The 19,744-nt window shown below is 48.3% G+C and overlaps 3 protein-coding genes across 3 annotated transcripts; all 3 read right to left on the reverse strand.

Moving 5' to 3' along the window:
* Positions 1-196: 196 nt before the first annotated feature.
* RhiXN_10538 (CHAT domain protein) lies at positions 197-4,041 on the reverse strand (the record flags this gene model as incomplete). The annotated part of the gene is made up of 3 exons (XM_043330354.1): positions 197-982; positions 1,039-3,865; positions 3,932-4,041. 3 exons carry the CDS (start codon positions 4,039-4,041, stop codon positions 197-199), a joined length of 3,723 nt encoding a protein of 1,240 aa, XP_043184451.1.
* Positions 4,042-8,437: 4,396 nt separating this feature from the next.
* On the reverse strand, positions 8,438-14,060 carry RhiXN_10539 (oxalate decarboxylase; the record flags this gene model as incomplete). Its single annotated transcript, XM_043330355.1, has 21 exons — positions 8,438-8,765; positions 8,826-8,902; positions 8,953-9,127; positions 9,188-9,274; positions 9,335-9,421; positions 9,469-10,027; positions 10,078-10,179; positions 11,684-11,753; positions 11,810-11,952; positions 12,007-12,083; positions 12,135-12,169; positions 12,231-12,338; positions 12,397-12,651; positions 12,703-12,792; positions 12,853-12,909; positions 12,973-12,990; positions 13,044-13,071; positions 13,121-13,187; positions 13,244-13,317; positions 13,381-13,838; positions 14,046-14,060. 21 exons carry the CDS (start codon positions 14,058-14,060, stop codon positions 8,438-8,440), a joined length of 2,910 nt encoding a protein of 969 aa, XP_043184452.1.
* Positions 14,061-15,437: 1,377 nt separating this feature from the next.
* On the reverse strand, positions 15,438-19,643 carry RhiXN_10540 (ribosomal protein S10p/S20e; the record flags this gene model as incomplete). Its single annotated transcript, XM_043330356.1, has 11 exons — positions 15,438-15,494; positions 15,549-15,647; positions 15,708-15,808; positions 15,861-15,979; positions 16,075-16,116; positions 16,516-16,640; positions 16,697-17,188; positions 17,235-17,362; positions 17,414-17,545; positions 17,589-18,055; positions 19,564-19,643. 11 exons carry the CDS (start codon positions 19,641-19,643, stop codon positions 15,438-15,440), a joined length of 1,842 nt encoding a protein of 613 aa, XP_043184453.1.
* Positions 19,644-19,744: the final 101 nt, after the last annotated feature.

A 19,744-nucleotide genomic window follows, 5' to 3' on the forward strand; every position in this document is an offset into this window, starting at 1 on the left:
TACGCAATTGGTTGCATGCGCTTGATTGCACACTTACACCACCCCACACATATTCACGTATTTCATAAAATTTATATTGAACTTTTCGTAACCCATGGGTTCTTAGTGTAGCATATCTTTATTGCTCGACATGAGTCCGTATCAAACCGATCCTGGCCTCTTATTCCCGTAGAGGCTTATAGCTGGCTTGTCAAAGCTACGAACCTATATGTATATACGGCACCCACCGCCCGAAATCCTTCTGCCCAACCTTCTCACGTAGCTCCACGATTGCATCGTGTAGCGCCTTTCCTGCCTCTCCGTTCCCCACCTTTCCGCCCTTCATCAGCTGTCCATATACCTTATCAGCCACAAACGGTGCGTCCTCGTCCACCACAGACCACATCGACGCAATCACACTCGGATACCCTGCCATCAGCATCCCAGACGCAAGGTGGATCGCTTCGTCGGGTAGCTTCGCATCGCCTGTGGCGGTTTGACATGCAGACAGGAAGGCAAGACCCTTGTTTCTGAACGACCGCTGAGTGATGGCGGCCAGGTCGAGAGTGCCGTCATGCAGGAAGAAGCCGCTTCTTGTTGGATCATCGATGTTCTGGTGTGCGTGACAGGCAAGGTGCACCCAGTCGTACTGCTCCATCGCATCGAGCACAGCTGTGGTCGTGGCTTGACTGTCTGTGAGTTCTGCGTACACCAGTCTATCTTGTGCATGAGCTCTGAGGTACTCGAGCTCCCTGACAGTGCCTTGCAATGGGCTACGACCTGGCGTGGCTGCTTGACCAACGGCGAGCACCTGAGGGAGGCGGTTGGCGACGGTGGGAGTGGAGGACAGCAGAGCAGTGAGAGTGGGAGTGTATGAGGATATGACGTAGTCAAACACTCGCGACCGTGGCTGGTCGTAGTCTCCGGCGGCATGCAAGGGCAAAAACGACAGCACGCCAGTGGGACACCATGTGACGTGGGGAAGATCGCCTGTGGGATCGTTCTATATAATGGGCTTTAGTATGTATGCATGTCGTGTGCTTTTCTTGCTAGACGCACCAGATATCCGAGATGGTCAAGCACTGGTCTGACCAGGTCTTTCCAGAGACCGGCGAGCACAGCTCCAACATCTGGATCGGGTGGGGGGTTCATGAGATGGAATCCACGCTCTCGCAGTCCCTTGATTCGCAGCATCCGTTCTATCTCAGAGCGAGCACGCTGTGCCTTAACCTCGGTGAAGCTAGGCAGAGCGAGATGACGGATATGAACCTGGTCAGGTAAGATCACAAGGGCGTCGCAGTCAGATTGATGGCAGCTGACGACGACCACAGGCCCGTACCGAGCAGCCTGGGTTAGAACGTTGGCCTTTGCCGGCTGAAGAAAGTGCTCGAGCCCGGACAGGCTGCGTGCTTGAGCCAACAAGTCGATGTACTCCCTGGCTAGACGGTGACGATGTTCCGGGAGAAATACAGTGGAGTCGGAAGATGGAAGGCCAGAGCTTGCATGATGGAGCTGCTGTGCAACTGAATGGAGGCGACTTGCAAGAAGTGGGTCGGATGGTGTAAGGCTGCCTACAGGAGACCGCAGCATGAGGGTCTGGCTCCAGACGATACAGCGTGTATGCTCGAGCCACTCGACTGCCAGACTGTGCTCAGACGAACGAATAGCAGCAGAGGCAGCTCGTACGGCGATGTTGTCTGCTGATGAGAGGTCATGGTATCGCTGAGCAGTGGTGGCGCCGAGCCAGACGAAGTGAGGAAGAAGGCTGATGACTATGCGGAAAGCTTCGATTGGGTTGAGGTAGGTATGGTCGGATGCGAGCTTTGCCCAGCGAAAGGCGTTGTGGAACACGTCGCGGGGAGAAGCAGTGGATAACTGAGACGCTTTGCGGAAAGAGTGGAGAGAGGCTGCTAGGTGGGATGGATGAGCGTTAAGCTGATACTGGTGATGACAGGATGTAGCCCAGTCAAAATGCCGGGTGGGCAGGTCGGGATGATCATGAGGAGTGAGGGCGAGTGCACGAGAGTAGCATTGGACGGATTGCTCGAGGTCTGCTAGTTCTCCCATGAGTTGATATCGATCGCTGTGAGACCCACCTAGCTCAGCATGCCGGCGTGGCAGGTCAGGATGGCCGTCGGGAGTGAGGTCGAGTGCACGAGAGTAGCATTCGATTGCTTTGTTGAGGTCATCAGCCTCTCTCATGCATCGATATCTATCGGTGTATGACACTCCTAGATTAGCATGCCGGTGTGGCAGGTAAGGATGGCTGTCAGGAGTGAGGGCGAGTGCACGAAAATTGTACTCGATCGACTTCTCGAGGTCCACGGCTTCTCCCATGCGTCGATATCGATAGGTGTATGCCACTCCTAGATCACTATGCCGGCGGGGCAAGTCAGGATGGCCGTCAGGAGTGAGCACGAGAGCACGAGACTTGCATTCGATCGACATTTCAAGATCTGCTGGTTCTCCCATGCGTCGATATCGGTCGGTGTATGCCACTCCTAGATCAGCATGCCTGTCTGGCAGGTGAGGATGGCCATCGGGAGTGAGGTCGAGTGCATGAGAGTGGTGTTCGATGGACTTCTCGAGGTCTGCTGGATCTCCCGTGCGTCGATATTGATGGGTGTATGACGCTCCTAGATCAGCATGCCGGCGTGGTAGGCAAGGATGGCCGTCGGGAGTGAGGGCGAGCGCACGAGAATTGTACTCGATCGACCTTTCAAGGTCTGCAGGATCTCCCATGCGTCGATATCGATCAGTGTATGCCACTCCTAGATGGGTATGCCGGACTGGCAGGTCAGGATGGGCGTCGGGAGTGAGGGCGAGGGCACGACAGTAGCATTCGATTGAATTCTCGAGGTCTGCTGGCTCTCCCATGCGTCGATATCGGTCGGTGTGTGCCACTCCTAGCTCAGAATGCCGTTGCGGCAGGTCAGAATGGCCGTCGGGAGTGAGGGCGAGTGCACGAGACTTGTACTCGATCGACTTCTCGAGGTCCGCAGCTTCTCCCGTGCGTCGATATCGATCGGTGTATGCCACTCCTAGAGCAGCATGACGGAATGACAGTTGAGGATGGCCGTCGGGCGTGAGGGCGAGTGCACGAGAATGGCATTCGATGGACTTCTTAAGGTCTGCTGGCTCTCCCATGCGTCGATATCGATAGGTGTATGCTACTCCTAGATCAGCATGGCGGCATGATAGGTAAGGATGGCCATCGGGAGTGAGGACGAGAGCACGAGACTTGTACTTGATCGACCTTTCAAGGTCTGCGGTTCCTCCCATGCGTCGATATCGATCGGTGTATGCCACTCCTAGATCAGCATGCCGGTCTGGCAGGTCAGGATGGGTGTTCGGAGTGAGTTCGAGTGCACGAGAGTAGCATTCAATTGCTTTATTGAGATCATCAATCTCCCCCATGCGTCGATATCGATGGGTGTATGCCACTCCTAGATCACCACGACGGCGTGGCAGGTCAGGATGGTCGTCGGGAGTGAGGGCGAGAGCACGAGAGAAGCATTTGATGGACCTCTCAAGGTCTGCTGTTTTTCCCATGCGTCGGTATCGGCCGGTGTATGCCACTCCTAGATCAGCATGCCGGTCTGGCAAGTCAGGATGGCCGTCGGGAGTGAGGTCGAGTGCATGAGAGTGGTGTTCGATGGACTTCTCGAGGTCTGCTGGATCTCCCGTGCGTCGATATTGATGGGTGTATGACGCTCCTAGATCAGCATACCGGCGTGGTAGGCAAGGATGGCCGTCGGGAGTGTGGGCGAGAGCACGACAGTGGCATTTGATTGAATTCTCGAGGTCTGCTGGCTCTCCCATGCGTCGATATCGATCGGTGTGTGCCACTCCTAGCTCAGAATGCCGTTGCGGCAGGTCAGAATGACTGTCGGGAGTGAGGGTAAGTGCCTGAAACTTGTACTCGATCGACTTCTCTAGGTGGTTCACTCACCCTATGCGCTCATAGCACATCTCATACGATATCCTCATATTGTCTAATCGGGTTGGCAGTCTTGGATCGTTATCCGGAGTCAGTTCAAGTGCACGGATATCGTACTCCATTGACTTGTTCAAGCCGTCCAAGTTGTACGGTGTGGCTCGAAGCCGGTGAAGAGTCACAGCGCGGACTTATTCGTCAGGGTCGCCGAGCGCACGCGCCTCCCCGCACTGCCGGCAGCACGTGATCGCATTAGTTGAGATTCCGTCCTATACCACCACAGCTAGTCGCTCCCCCTCTTTATTCTTTTCTTTCCCACCCACCCCGCCTCTTCACTGCCAGGATGCACGGCCACCCGACCCGCGAGCCTCCCTCGCGTCTCGGTGTCCCGGTCTTCCCTACCGGCGTCGCTAACGCGACCCTAGCGGCCCCCTTCCCATCCCGTGTTCCGTTCTGGCCTCACAGATACACTATATTTCTTCTACATACATGTAAATATGATCGTCACTCGCTATACACTCTATTACCATGTCCCCTTTCCACGCGCGCTGACGATACAGACTGGAATTAAGTTCCCAAGTCGCCGATATCGTTCGTCGTAGTATACTCTGAGGCAGCTGATTCGCAACAGCGTGCTTGGATGCCCACTCGGTGTTAGATCTAGGGCGCAAGCCCTATATTCGATTGCTTTCTCTATGTCATCTATATTTCCGAAGCATCGAAATTGACCTAGGTGGTATTCTGCCTGTTCATGTAGGTTTACATGACCTACTCTACTCTTCATGAGCGAATAGGGGAGGCGTATAATAGCAGTCATGACACTGCCTAGGCTATCTATCTGAGGATCCGGTACCTTAGTGCCCTTTGTCAACCAACTTTTCAGGTCTATTATCGTTTACTAGGCTATATCCTTATCTGCACCCGATGTGTATAGTTCTTCAGCCAAAGTACGAGACTGATGGGCATAGCAAAGTTCTACTCACTCGGTAGCCTCATATCTCTTACTCGCTGTTCTGCCAACAGCCCCAGGGTCGCTTTCCCCCAATATCCCAATATTCCGACTACTGCGTGAACGACTCAGGGTCATGCGCATCTACAACCACTACCGGTTGGATTGTATGTGCTAACCTTATGGTCTATTATTTAGTGATGACACTTGCTGCCGCCTCGAGAAGACGCACTGGCTTGAGTTGTTCTTTCGGCAGGGTTGAGCTATGTAGACACTGGGATGGTAGGGCCTACAGAGCCCATATCAGTCTTGTGGCTATTTCATCTGTTCTTCGTGGATCTTCTGCGTGCTCATTAGTGTATTACAATGTCTAAGAGTGACATGTAAATTTTCGATACTCCTATTCTATGCTCATGCATTCATTACAAGCGGTGCTGGGACCCCTTGGACTGTGCACAGACTTGGCGCTTCCATAGGCACCTGCCATTATGTGGGTCCTGCTTTTCTTTCTTACGGCATTTCCTTCAGAGATCAATTTAACCTGCGCTCGGACGTGTATCTATCAATGACCAGAGGTCTTTGTTTGCTCTTGTTACTCGATCCCGCCATCTAGGATCCAGTCTCAACTCGAGCTCCAGAAGGGCCAGAGCACACTCTGAGTTATAGAAGATGATCGCATGTCAAAAACGCAGCGCATGGTTACTCTTACCAAGACATTGGCGCCCCCTGTGGAATAGTATTATTAGATTTGACTTGTTATGAGCATGCAACAACAACTAACTAGCTACGCTCAAAGTGGTTATTCCATTGAAATACCGGAATGCTAGTGGATAAAAGTGCTTTACAGTCCACAGTATCACAAGAACGAAGGAGCAAACTCGCATTTCCCTCTGGGCATCACCATAATCTTGTCTTCTATAACCCATTCAACTGCCTATCAAATATTGTGATTGTAGCGAGCATTTTTTTAGAAACATATACCAAAGGATGCGTGTGTGGTACAAGGCCAACAAAGCGCGACATGGGACTTCCAGAATATGGACTTGGGACAAGATGCAGATTCCCAGAAACTACTTTGTACATCACTGGTCTCACACAACATACGTCTGTTAGTAGTTATTAGTTCTTATTGGGCAAAGTGGTGTTTTAGAGGTTTATTAATTTATCTGACAAGATAATCTACGCAAGGATAGGAGAACTCGCCTAGGAAGTTCCAAAGTGGGCATACTTTATGTTATAGTGGCTGGCATGTGCTACAGTCGGGACTCTTGACCTGCAGGATTTCTATTGAGAAGCTGCGCGTTGCACCACTTTACAATTGATTTACAAGCTCGGGCCAATGTCTTCCCATGCTGTAGGTCAAGAGTCCCGACTGTAAATGCTTCAGAGTTTTTCGGGCCCGGTAGAGTTGACACAATCCAAGTTCCCGGCGACTTTACAGGGCCTCGAAAATCTTGGGAGCTCCCCAGGACTCGCTATTGTTGGCGAGCGCCCCGGAGCATCTGGTATGACGTCCAGGAGTGCTTGTGGAGTGCTCCCAAGTGCTCTCTGAGCAATCCGGATCCGTCGGATCCTAACAAGGAGGTCCCTAAAACCGGAGCACTCTAGAGCGCTCCAGAGTTTTTGGGGGCCCCGTAAAGGAGATAGTCCCCGTTGAAATGATTGGCAGCCAACGCCCTGGCGGGTCCCCGGAACAACGATCAATAACAGGGAGGCTGTGCATGTCTGCATTGCACTGACCCTCATGCCGACAATTGTGCCAGTGGTCAAGTTAGCAAATTTCCACCCATGTATATTGATATTGAACACAAGTTGTGCAGTATTCTCTCAACTCACACGATGGTAGAACCCGACGGTAATTCAGGTTAGAAGACGGGGTCTGGATTTGGACTGTTGGTCCATTGTCATATCCCTAATAGTTTGTCGTATTCTCGCAAGTACGGAATATTTATATTACTATTTTCGCCCTTTGCTGGGTAGCCCCAAAGTCCTTGAGAAAATTCGAGTAAAAAGGAAAGAGGAAAATGGTTGGTTGTGAACAACAAGTTTGAAGCTATCACTTGCTGACTCACAAGAGTCAAGGCAAAACAATTATAAAAGCTTCAGAAATTCAAAGATAAAATCTACGATGGACAAACGTAGCGCATCCAGAATTCCGTTCCTTGACTGATTGAGAGCAAAGAGGGAAAGCACCAACTCGATGCCATGCAACAGAGGTCCAAGCTATATGTCGACAGGTATTTCGGCGCGTCAGGAGTTTAGATAGTTTTCCGTGTCACCGCACAACCATTAGCGGCAGTGTCATGCTGCAGACTGGTAACTGAAATGCTCGAAGGAGACTCCAGTTGGTGTATATAGGCGACAAATGACGCGACATGAGATAATACCAATGCCGTTCCCTCTGTGCGCATATATACACCTAAAAGCGAGCTACGAATAGAATCTAACAAAAAAATAAGACGAAAATACAAGAAAACATAGTGATGGAAGGAAGACGTATTAGTGTTTGGCCTGGTGCTGTTGGTCCCCCGCTTCGCAAAGCATTGTATGCGCGCGTCGTTTGATGGCGCACTACACATTAACTGATAAAGCATCAATCTTCAATCGATCACTTGATGCTAAACTCTTATGCACATACCAAGTATAGATAAACCAGAGCCGCATGTCTCCAGCGTTCTCGGACTGCTAACCGTGCGATCGACTGGGCTGAATATACTGTCCTTGTGCCCTTTTCATCAGGAAATTGATACAGTAGTAGGATACGCTCTTCTATCGACTGCCAGTGAATTTTGCTACACGTATTCTTCGGATATTGTCGTCTCGAATTGTGTATCTCTGCTGAGGTCACAAGAAACTCGGACGGACAGCCGTGTGCATATTGCCTGGCGTGAAAGCTTGGAGTATATCCAACTGATCCATGGATGCATCGCACACAGCAAGCGTTGGAAGCCCAAGCTCGAGAGCAAGCCCCCGAGACACGAGTAAGACTTGTGGGTCGGGTAGCTACTATACTCCTTTTGTGACCAGGGGGGTGGGACGAAAGGTATAGACCATGCCGAGTGTGGTAGCCAGTGAAGTAGTCGCGAGCAAAGATATTTCTTGCGACGTCGTGTCACGCTATATCCGTAGGGACCGCCCTAGCCTGCCACAGTATTGGTTGTGCAACTCTGCGGGCCACTTGGCACCACCTTATACTTACTTATGTTCAAAACCTTTATTTTGCTGGTATTCTGGACCCTTCTTATCAAAACGGGGAAATTCCAATGGCCATAGCTATAGGTTGAGCTCGTTTCTATTAAGCTAACATGCGCGTGTGCATATAGCCGCTCAGACAACCACACAAACAGATAAATTGGGTATAGAGATGGTAGATTAAGTATTATCCAAGAAGTTAGAAACCAAAACAAACATTAATATTGATCAGCCATTCAAAATTAAACTCGAGACCCCTCTTAATCGGATCCTTCAATAGTGTTGACAAGAAAGGACCTTCCCTTCTCAAGCCGCGATAAACTCAGAATCTGCCTCCGAAACAAAGTTAGCGCAGAGAATAAAAGTAATGCTTTGGTGTTTCAGTCAAGAGTAGGGCTTCCCCGTGGTATACTTGAGTCCCGAGAACCCGAATGCTGAGGCGCAGTCTCCCTTATCACGGATGCCACAGATGAGTCTGGCTGCCCAATAGGCAGGGCTGTGGCTGAAGAAGATCGAGGTGGAGGTGGCCATACGAAGTCCAGGCCACGCTCTTGAGAAGAGTGGTACGCCCGTATATACTCGTGATATTCGGGAATCGAACTTATATGTGGGTAAAACAGTTTGCCATTCTCGTCCATCGCTTCGGGCACCCAAGGGTCCGTATAATCTCGCAATATGAGGTGATCGGTCGAGACTTCGTTGGGGCCACTTAAGATGTGAGATGTTACAGTAAGTAATAGGCCCGTCCTCTCTGATCGTAGCACTTACGTTGAATCCAAGAATTTCCTGAGGGTATCTTCTGGAACATGATCATCTATAATCTCTGACACCCATACCATCTTCCCCTTTAATTGAAACATGGACAAAACAAGCCTGTTACATCACAAAAACGAACGTTAGGAGAGACTGGCTGGTGCGCAAACAGAACTTGCCTCTTGCGCTGAGAACCAGATGATTGAGAGTCAATAGGAACTAGAACATCTTTCAGCTGGTCAGGTGGTAGAGCCCTGCTAGCACTCCCGATTTGTGCCTGCTCTAGTGTATCCCCCTTTGTGGGAGGAACAGGCGCCCTGTAAACTCATGTAAGGTACAACCCAATAGGCACAAGTAAATACATATTTTTGGCTTACCTGCTATGCTTATTATATGGATGAAGCCTAAAAGAACTTGCTTTATTTGTCGCGATCGGGGCGCGGATAGATCTGCCATCATGTTTACTACTTAGAAGGTAGATATTAGTCGTACATATGCTAAGGAAATAGCTGAAGGTGAGGTACCGTAGGACTCGCAATGGGGAAACGAGACGAGCCGGAGACCCGGACTCGGATGTATGCTCTGCTCCAGTGACAACGGTGGCTAGAGACCTTGAAAGAGATCAGCTATTCGGTACTTTTTTCTCGAGATAGCTTACAAGTAATCTGATGCGCCTGGATAATGCTCATCCAGCCACTTCTCCAAAGTCAAAAACCCGTTCCAGGGTTTACCCGGACTCACAATCTTCTCCGCGATCCGGGCAGCCGAGGACACCCAAAACTCTTTTCTGTAATAAATACCGAGCTGCTTCCACTTCGCTTTGTTTTCCATGGACATCGGCTGGTAAGCGTAGTCTGGAAAATATTGGAGCAATTCAACAGTCGCTTGATGTGCTCGGTCTTGAAGCTTTTTGCGTTCCTCAGAGCTAAGCAAACTCCAGTGAGATTTACATTTCACTGTAACCTCGGCTTGGGAGATGGATTTCATTTCAGGATTAGCTGCCAGCATCTCCGAACGGAAAAGCAACCACGCATTGGGAGGGCGCTTGAGGCCACCATAATTATTCAGGCGATCATCTCTTAACATTCGGAGTATCGTGGATTGTGTACGGTCATCGAGAGCTTGGAAGCCAGAAAAAGCACAAAGTGAGGCTTCGTTTCTGAATGTAGGCATGAAAGATGAATGGTCGCAGGTGAATACGGGGGGATGTGAAGCTGCTGTGAGTCTGCGGCAAGTGCATAATATACGTAGATGCCACCAGACGTACCGTGCAGAAGTCTAAATCCAAAGGATTCTGGTAAAAACAATGCTGGCGCTTCATGCGAGAACAAAAGCCGGTCATATCTGATCGACCAAGCCAAAGTCAAATCTGAAAGGGGAATCCTTAGTAAGCTATTAGACTCCAGATCCACGTGAGTACTTAATAATATATAATATGCGTAACATCGCTTCGTTGCGAATCCTGTCTTTGTAACTATTTAGCAGGTTATTACTCTCGTTTCATATGGTGGATGGTGTAGTCATGACCAAGCGTCTATAGCCATAGGTAGCCGAGGATTTCGATTTATGCATACAGAATGGCCATGGAAATATTCCGTAAAAATGAGAGCATGAGCCTCACATGGCTTGGTTGGATACATTGGGGTCGTAACTTGTGTTGCTATACTCGATGGCGTTCAGCCAGAGCTTGTAGTTATCCAAAATCCTCAATCCGATCACGTGATAGACTGAAGTCCGGAAGTACGCATTTTTCGGATATCAAAATCCACCACTTGATGGCACAATTCGACTTTGGACTCTTCAGGGAGTTACAAAAATTCGATCGAGATGCTCGCCTTGCCTCATATGAGATATATTCTATATACGATTTAAACTTATATACCGATAGCACCAAAAAATTATATTGCCAAACTAAGCCTAATCACTCAAAATTGTGGGCATGTTTCGGAGCCTATAAAGAACTACAAGCCCGGACCACCGTACGATGCGAGTATACCAGATTCCCGTAAGAGACAGAGTTGTTGACAAAACGTGCTAAAAACGGTGTAAACATCCGGAAAATTTTAACCCGAACAATCGCATAGACCGTCTTTAGTACGATTCCGACCGATTGTTTGAGGAAGCTACAGAAACCCTAAAGATACATACAGAATTCTAGTAGACTTTTGACTAATATTACAAGGTCATTTCGTAGCGACTTTCCATAACTTTAGTTGACACAGTGAGACTTGGCCGCAAGGTGCACAATGCCGCCCGTCCGTATACGTACGTCGCACCCGTCTTGCCTATACTGTGTCGCTCGCTCTAATTGCGCACATATATTTCCTTTCGTCCTGCCCACCATCCCTAGGATGTCATGGTCGCCCAGACTCAGTTATACAATCTTTTCCTTGGGCCTCCCATCACCCTCCATTCCTGTCGTCGCGGATGGCCACCCAACCCGCGAGTCATAGTCTCGGTGCCCCAATTCTCATTTGCGCGCTCCGTGCCAGATTTTCCACCCGCGCTGGTTTCGGACGACGCTATATATGGTGTTCTATTTCTTTGATTATACACACATAATTTTACTTCTGCCCATGAGAGTGGCTATCTAGCCCCGGAGGTTAAGTCCCATTTTTTTGGCTTTGATTTTTTGGAATCACTCATTTATATGCTTGATTATTGTTACCCCCATTAAGGCGTTGTTCTGCTGTAGCCAAGCTTGACAAGTACTGTAGCCAGCGCTATATATGCGGTACCTTAATGGCCACATAAAATTCACCAATATTGATGTAGAATTGAAACTGTTTGATTGAATACCAAAAAGCAAATGATCACATAGAAGCTACATTTCCAAATCGCGTAAAACACTATACAGACAAACTAAAGCAGACCAGACCCGACAACAATAGGCTTGACCTTCTGTAGCTTGCTAATGGTGTCATCGCTGAGTTGCAAGTGAGCCTACGGGACGTCGTTGTCAGTTTCACGGAATGAGTGAATAATGAAAACGATCGCACCTTGACCAAGTCAGGAGGGGTGAGCGCGAGCCACTGGTTCAGCGAGATATCCTCATATTTGTCGGCGTTGAAGATCTCGAGGAACTTGAGAGTGGTGTTGCCAATGTTCTCAACGTAGTGACCGAAAGAGGGAGGAACATAACCTTGATAGTGCATTAATAAGAGAATATTTTTGTCATCAAATTATTGAAGCTTACCAATATCACCAGCCTGGTAGTTGAAGGTGCGAGCATTGGCCTGAGCTGCAAATACTGTAATACGCGCGTTTCCTTCGCTATAAAAGGTAGTTAGTATCCGTTAGCGAGCGTTATCTAACAAGACTCACATGAAATAACTCCATTCGGGTTGAGTTGGGTGCCACTGGGAAAAGGATTGGTTATGATAGAGTAATATAATAGAGTAGCTTTGTTTCGATACTCACGTGGAGTTCCCGAATTCCTCCCACTTCAACGCTGACTTCTGCCATTGCAATAGTCTTGCTGATTTCGAAAGTACGAGAATCGACAACCTTGACAGTTCCACCTTGAACCTATTTGATAATACCAAGGTTTAATCTCCATTTAAGGAAGATATATTGTGATGGATACCTTGGTCGAGTTGGCCTTGCTTGCAGCGAATGTGTAGGGCAATGTAGATACGCCTTGTGGACTCTTTACGGCCTTGTCTGCAGCACTGCCTGTTGGCACAGCGCTAGGAAGCATCCAAAGTTGACGGTCGGGGATATGATCGAAGGCAGAGGCGTTGACCTTGAAGTTCTTGCTTAGGACCTCCTTGGGGACATGAGCCATCCAGTCGGTGACCGAGAAAGTGGAGTCTTCGCTGAACTCTCCATCATCGAAAACCTGGGCGTGATCAATTAGACTTGTATAAAGATAGTATGGTGAGGATTGTACCAAAAGGAACTCGCAGCCATCAGCAACGTCGTTGAGGCCTTGAAGCACGTGAGGAATGCCAGCTGGGAAGTACCAAAGATCACCAGGATACTGAAGGGGGAAAAAAAATCAAAAAGAGCCGTCCCGGTGCCATTCAAATCAAATACATACGACATCGACATCATAGTTCTGGCCATCGGCATTGGTAACGGAGACGCGGCAACTTCCCTGTAGTTCCCCAAATGTTAAGATTTGATGTCACATAATAGAATTGCTGGTTGGTCTACTTACCGCTAAAACATATGCCCACTTGTAGATTTACAGCAGTTAGTAATGCTTGCAGAGTCAATGTTTTCACAAACCTCGGCGGTGATATGCCAATGCAATTCACTATTCGACTGTCAGAACACCTGATTCGGCTTTTGTGCATGATGCTTACCGAATTCCTCCAGCTTTCAGACGCATGTTCACACCAGCCATCGTCGTTGCGATCGGCATTGCGTGGACTAATTGGCACTAGTCAGACATATGCAGGGCGTGATTTCAACTCTCTATAACATACCGTTCTGCTGACGCGCCCAACCACCATCCTGAACACGGTTGTGGGACAAGCTGAATGGCCACTTGACGTTGGAGCTATATCGGGCAGTTAGCTTGGGGAAAATAATAATAATAATAATAAACTAGGCTTGAACTTACACTGCGCCGTTGTCCGTGCCTGGGCTAGCCAGAAAGTCAGGATTTTGACGGTCGAGCGCAACATTCTGGGGACCGAGGAGCTTCGCGCCTTTGGTACCCCGGATTGGTTCGGGGAGCTCATTCTGGAACTTGTCAAGATACGACTCGTTCAAGTCGTCCGACGCATAAGGGAGAGTGGGAACGGGCAGAGAAGAATCAACTGTTGAAGATGGGACGGCGGTCGACACGGAGGAGGTGGTCGAAGTAGATGCATGTTTGGTGGTCGAGGAAGTCTTCGCGTCGGCAGCAGGAGCTGGCGCACCGAGAACACCTGCTGAAAGAGCAAGAGCAACAATGAAAGGAGTAAACATCTCGATTGAAGGTTTGATTGTGCCAAGTACGCCGAGTAGAGGAGACCTCTGAGTATTTCGAGCTCGCCAAGGCCATCCTTTATAGGATAGAATGGCAGGGGTGGTACACTAGCAATTCGATCGAATAAGCCTCGGTGACGAGTTCAGCCGGTATCCGTGTTGCCAATGGCCGAAGGCTGCATGGCACAGGGTAAATGAGAGAACAAGCAAGATGGTTGGCCAGGTGCAAAATCCGCAAATTCATGCGGCTACACCGGTAGAGGAAGACGGAGAAATACAGTCGATGAAGAGCCCAGCCTTCCCATTCCGGCTTACCATCGGCGGTGGCATTAGGGAGCATGGCGCCGCAGAAGCCCATGGTGAAAACGATCAAGGATCCCCAATTCCGGACTCGCTAAAAGCTGACTTCGAGATTGGAGGTGAGGTTCACCACTTGTATCTAAAAATGGAATGTTTGAGATGAAAAATATTATATCAATTACCCAGGTGCCTATCGTCGATTGGACTTACGGAATGACTACCGTACGTTAAAGTGACGTTTGATGCGATGTATATCTCAACGCTGTGCCGAATCGGTCTTGATAAATGGAAAGCATAGACCGACAGAGGCCAAGAGAGGGTATGTAACAAGGGTTGGATCGGTAGAATATGCATTGAACCGAGAGAACGTTATCTGTAGCGCCCGGGGACATAGCTTGTCTAAGCATCGATATCTTCGGTACCACAAGTATATCTACCGGAACTAGTGCTGACAAGAGACAATTGACATGTGGCTTGCCAAGAGAACCGCGAGAAATCACACTGTGTATCGAGTTCTACCAGTATAGCTGCTTCATGAATTATTTTTAGCTCATCGATCGGTCTATCTTGCTGGTTCGTAGGGTACGGCATTGGAGAGAAGAGCCCGAAGAGACTCGTGATTCATCACCTGCGCACCTCGTTCTGGAGCCTGAGCGCCCTTATCAAGGATCCCAACAAGGTGTGCCTGGGCTCTCTGTGGACTTTGCACTCCCGACGTTCTCTATCAGGCAAAATATTAAAAAAAGACATGCTGTGGTTTAATGAGCTCTAATCATATGGGGCGGTTCCAACCTCACCTATTGGTGGAGAAGAGCAAGCCCTCGCTGCGCTTGATTAGTCAGCGCGCTACGCCTTGGCATCTGCCAATAATAGATCTTGCTGCTTAATTAGTGATACAAATATCACAGCCCTGAGCCGGAATTCACTGTCCGAGACTTCCTAGGCGAGATAACAAATCCGCCACCACTGCAAAAAACAACAATAACAAAACACGCCAATTGAGAGAAGTGGGGCGCCATTATGTTATTTACGGAACACCGACGCCATTTACGCCGTAAAATGAAAGATTATGACTCTGAGCGCTCTGGAGAACGTAGTGAGATGAATGCATATGTTTATTCTACGGCAAGATGGCATCAGTGACTCCATAGCATGCCTTCTAACTTGACAAACATGTAACGTTCGCATCGCGACTGGGGCGTTTGAGTCACACGTTGCGTTTACTTCCTCAATACATGTAGAGCATCGAACATGACTTCTGCCATCAGCTTTGGAGTTCTACGTTCACGAATTTCACAAACCATGAAGTTCAGTACCTTGTAGAGCACATGTAAAGCTTCTGGATTATCCCTCAGATGATGAGACAAGCATCCATAACATTGACATAACCATAGTACAGATGAGCATTTAATTGCTGGCAATAGTAACCTCGACCTCGACACCGGGTTCAAGCGAAATGGAGGTCTAGAACGGATAAATTTAGTGTCGAGGGGCTACAAACGTTTATCGGCTACTCACGATCTGCTTAACAATCTCGGATGAGGAGTGAAGGTCGATAAGGCGCTTGTGGATCTTGAGCTCGTAACGGTCCCATGTCTTGGAACCCTCACCGCAAGGCTAAAATAGAAACGAGCCGCCATCAGAGAGAAGTGCCGCTTGCGCCAATTATTGACTTACAGTTTTGCGGGTAGTGATCCTCAAAACCTTAGTAGGAAGGCGGACTGGGCCCTTGACGCGGAGGTCCTTGTCCTTAGCACGGTTGACGAGGTCACGAGAGACTGCGAGGAGCAAATCAATATATACGCAAATGAGCTTTTTAGTATTACTGACACTTCTCGAGGTTCGTAACATTGCTGCTGGTCAAGGTAATGCGAATCTTGTGGAGCTTAGTAGAGACAGGAGCGCCAGTGGCGTCGTAATCTTTGTCCTTCGCGACGTAGCTCATCTTCCTGGGAGACTAGAGAAAGTGGCAGCAAGGTGACTATATTTTTAGGGCCCTCAGTTCTTTTCTTTTCATTTTGCTTGTTTCTTGTTAGAAACTTACCGAAGGTGTTTGGTTTGTAGATAGAATTTGCATCCGGAGTGTCTAATTGGAGATGGAGCTACTCAGTACCAATGTGGCTGTGCTGAAAGCTCAGGGCCTTGAGAGGCTCGACCTTGGTCACTGTGAATCCATAATGCTAAATTGGATTAGCCAAAATCAAATAGCTCTGTATTAAATAGTTGTATAATATAACGAGACGAGTGGTGTCAAAAGATGAAAGTGGGTGGCTGCGTCCCTGACCAGTGAGCTAATCGCCCGGTTGCGTCGGTCTCCTTCCACAAGTCATCTAGCCTAGCTGCCAGGTAACGTAGATATCGCTCATTCCCGCAGCTGAGTATGCGGTTTCTCAGTATGACCCTATCATGTTTAGACTCTGCAAAAGTTCCCGCCTATTAAATACTCATTATTGTCAGTTGCAGACCACACATTATCTTGGCTCACAATAAAATATGGGACGGGGATGAAGCAATCAGGGTTGAATCCTGGCTTAAGGATAGATGCCAATTTATAATAGTCTTAACCGAATCCCGGACGGTTGGATGACTCGAATCCGACTTGAATATCGCCTACGATATATATAAATAAGATTTTCAGTCTACTCCGTTTGGTAACCGCCACTCACATGATAAACATACAAGATAGCTGCATGACGGCAGACCTCTTGCATAGCCAGTCTTGCAATTCTAAACCTAGGGTTTGTGCTCCTCAACGGACGAAACTGGGTGTTTCGCGCCAATTGCTCAATTTCGGTCCCAAGAGCGAGTTTTTCTTCTGGTGAGATATGGGCATGCCTTAGAGCTGATACACGAGCGACAAGGACAATCAGTGGGTCAGGGCATCCCACAATCCACTCAATCCCATGATCAGAGTCGACCCCTTTGTCCCATCGTGAGAGTCTAGATAGTTCCTGTGTATCTGTTTTGTAATCGAGCAACGTGGGCCTCGCAAGAGCCATGCTGCTCAAGATATCGTACCAAGCAATACAGCGGATATCAAATGTCTGCTCCCCACTTAGATTGGTAAAGTCTATTGCTTCATTCCCCATGACAGCCCTAACAAGAGCAGCAGCTTGATCAAGGTGGTGATAATAAGCGGATAGGTAGCCTGCATTGTACTACACGCCATCAGTGGTATTCTTTGCGCCTTTAGCTATTACATACTTCGTAATTCATTAGCTCCACCAGACCAGCTATTTTCACCCATGGGGAAAGATAGGTGCTCTCCAATTCGAGACGCAATGCTCGTACCCCAAGTTGATAATGTTCTTTTGAACGGTTACGTAGGGATTCTGTCGATGCAGACACTCATAATTTGCTCGAAAGAGTAGCGCTGTGCCAACCATCCCATGTTTCAGTGAATCGGAGGAGCAGAACCTTCGACGTATTCGAGTAAACAGTATTTCGCAAACCGATGCATAATCGCTGATATAACGTGCTAAATAGATCGAATCTATGTATGCCGTACGACGCGTCTATAAAGTCCGATGTTAATCTGAATCGCCAAAAATAACTCACAAAAGTTAAGCAATTCCTGGAAGCTTGGTTCCTCAAATACCCTCAACGTGGCAACTGAACGCCTTACCAGGGGCATTACACCCTCCGGGTCAAAATCATCACTGTCATCCGTAGTTCTATTTGGCCATGCAATTCTAGGACCAAAGTCTTGCGCATATTCCCACATTTGCGTCGCTAGAATTCTGTCGTAAATGGCGCCACGTGAAGATGTTTGTCCACTATCATCGTTGGACGGATGCGAGAGTGTGATTTGAGATTGAGGTGAAATATTCCATGAAGGCAGAACCGGTTTGACGAGGTTCACAGTCATATCAGTGTCCGAAGCAAGTCTCAGGGGAGACTCAGAATTAGATCCCAAAAGGTTCGAACCAGAGTATCCACCAGCAAGAAACCCATTGAGTAATCCAACGTTTTCCCGAGCAGAAGGTTCATCAATAGTAGCCTGAGAGAAATCGCTTGTATTTTCACTAGACCCATAAGAAGGGGAAAAGCCAGAAATATGTTGTCAGGGTTGGTATCGTGAGGTGCAGAATCATTGCTATGAGGGCTCGTATTCAATCCGGACTGCCTGGGCCATATGCACCCAGAATTAGTGCGGGTGCATCTTGAGCAAGACGGTCGTTGTTCGTCACATTTTTTGCGCCTGGAGAAGGTCAGTAATGATGGTCTTGGTCGAATACATCGAATCAATCCTACTTTCTCCGGCATGTTATGCAACCACTCCTCGACCTCTGAACGCATGAGCCATTTTGCGACATTGAAGTTGGATCAACAGAAAAAGAGGACGTGAGATTAATTATGAGATTCAATCGACCGTATGGCGGGTGTAATACTGAGTTGTGAAGCTAAAGGTTGTTGTGCGCTCGCTGCGGTGGAACAAGGTGAGTGTCCTAAGTATATTTCAAATGATTGCGTTTACCATTATCCACGGGTGAGTCAGCCGATGAACTCTACCTGGCACTGGAAGCCTAAGATGACCACCGGTTCTTCGTTATCGTAGCCTTCCCTTATAAACCCTCTAGCCGGGCACATCCATAATTTTGATTGCTATTAATTGAAAACTACGGAGAGGGGCTTCTTTATAACGTCTTCCGTAACTAGCTAAACATTTAACTCCTTGGGGCTATCCTACTGCCCTTGGCGGATCTTGTCAGCGAGAAAGGAAGAAAAGAACAACGGAATGGCTGTCAATCAACCATGGCATCAATCCTGTAGTCTTCGCGATGTTCTTCCATGACTCCCAGCTTAAGTGCATATGACGCAGGAACCTCACTCACGTTGAAGCATTCCGTCTGTTCGTATTACCGACTACTTTCCCGAGACGGCAGTCGATTTGTTAATCTGTCATAGGGAGCAAATTGATAATTTAGTGGAATACCGCTAAGTATTGTACCCATATCTGGAACCAGTAGTAGACTGATAGATTCTGATCTATCTTTACGAGCGCCCACAGATCTGTGAACAGGATGGTCGTAATTTGGCACTTACATAAACTCATTGACCGTTACTGCCAGTTCTAGGCACAAACATACCAATAAATATAAGATTCATGAAACATGGCTACGCTTCATCCCTCGATATCAAGTCTCAATTAAGCCGGCCTAAGATTCCGGGGGTAGTACTAGGGTGAGATTCTACTATTATTCATGGTACCACAATCGTCACATGTAGTTGCTATCTTATTCCACGGGGAACTCAAGAGTGCAAAGAATCCGCGTCACGTCCGTTCTTCCCAGACATATACACCCATAAACACTGAACCTGCAGCTGAGCGGCATATAGGGACGAGGTGTGGGCGTGGATCCATGAAAATACTGGTCGGGTTTTGCCGGCACCTCGCATATAGAGTGCGGTTTTTGGTGCCAAGGAAATCCGAACTTTGGGGATGAGCGTGTTCTATTCAGCCCGAAGACGGGAGACCATGCCCGGTGTAACTTAGTCAGTTCTACAACATTACCATTCACCATCGACTCACCATCGACTTATGGTACCAGAACGATGGTACAAGACAATTTCTCGACTTTCCTTTGTGATCGAGTTATACGGGGGCGCCATGATTTCGCTAATTATGGAGATCTTGGTCAAGTTTTAATCTAGGATTTAGGCTTCGGTGACTTCGTGTATTCATAGAGGTGATATTGTAATATAAAGAGAAT

Source organism: Rhizoctonia solani, chromosome 11 (genome assembly GCF_016906535.1).
Source record: "Rhizoctonia solani chromosome 11, complete sequence".
Lineage (NCBI taxonomy): Eukaryota > Fungi > Basidiomycota > Agaricomycetes > Cantharellales > Ceratobasidiaceae > Rhizoctonia > Rhizoctonia solani.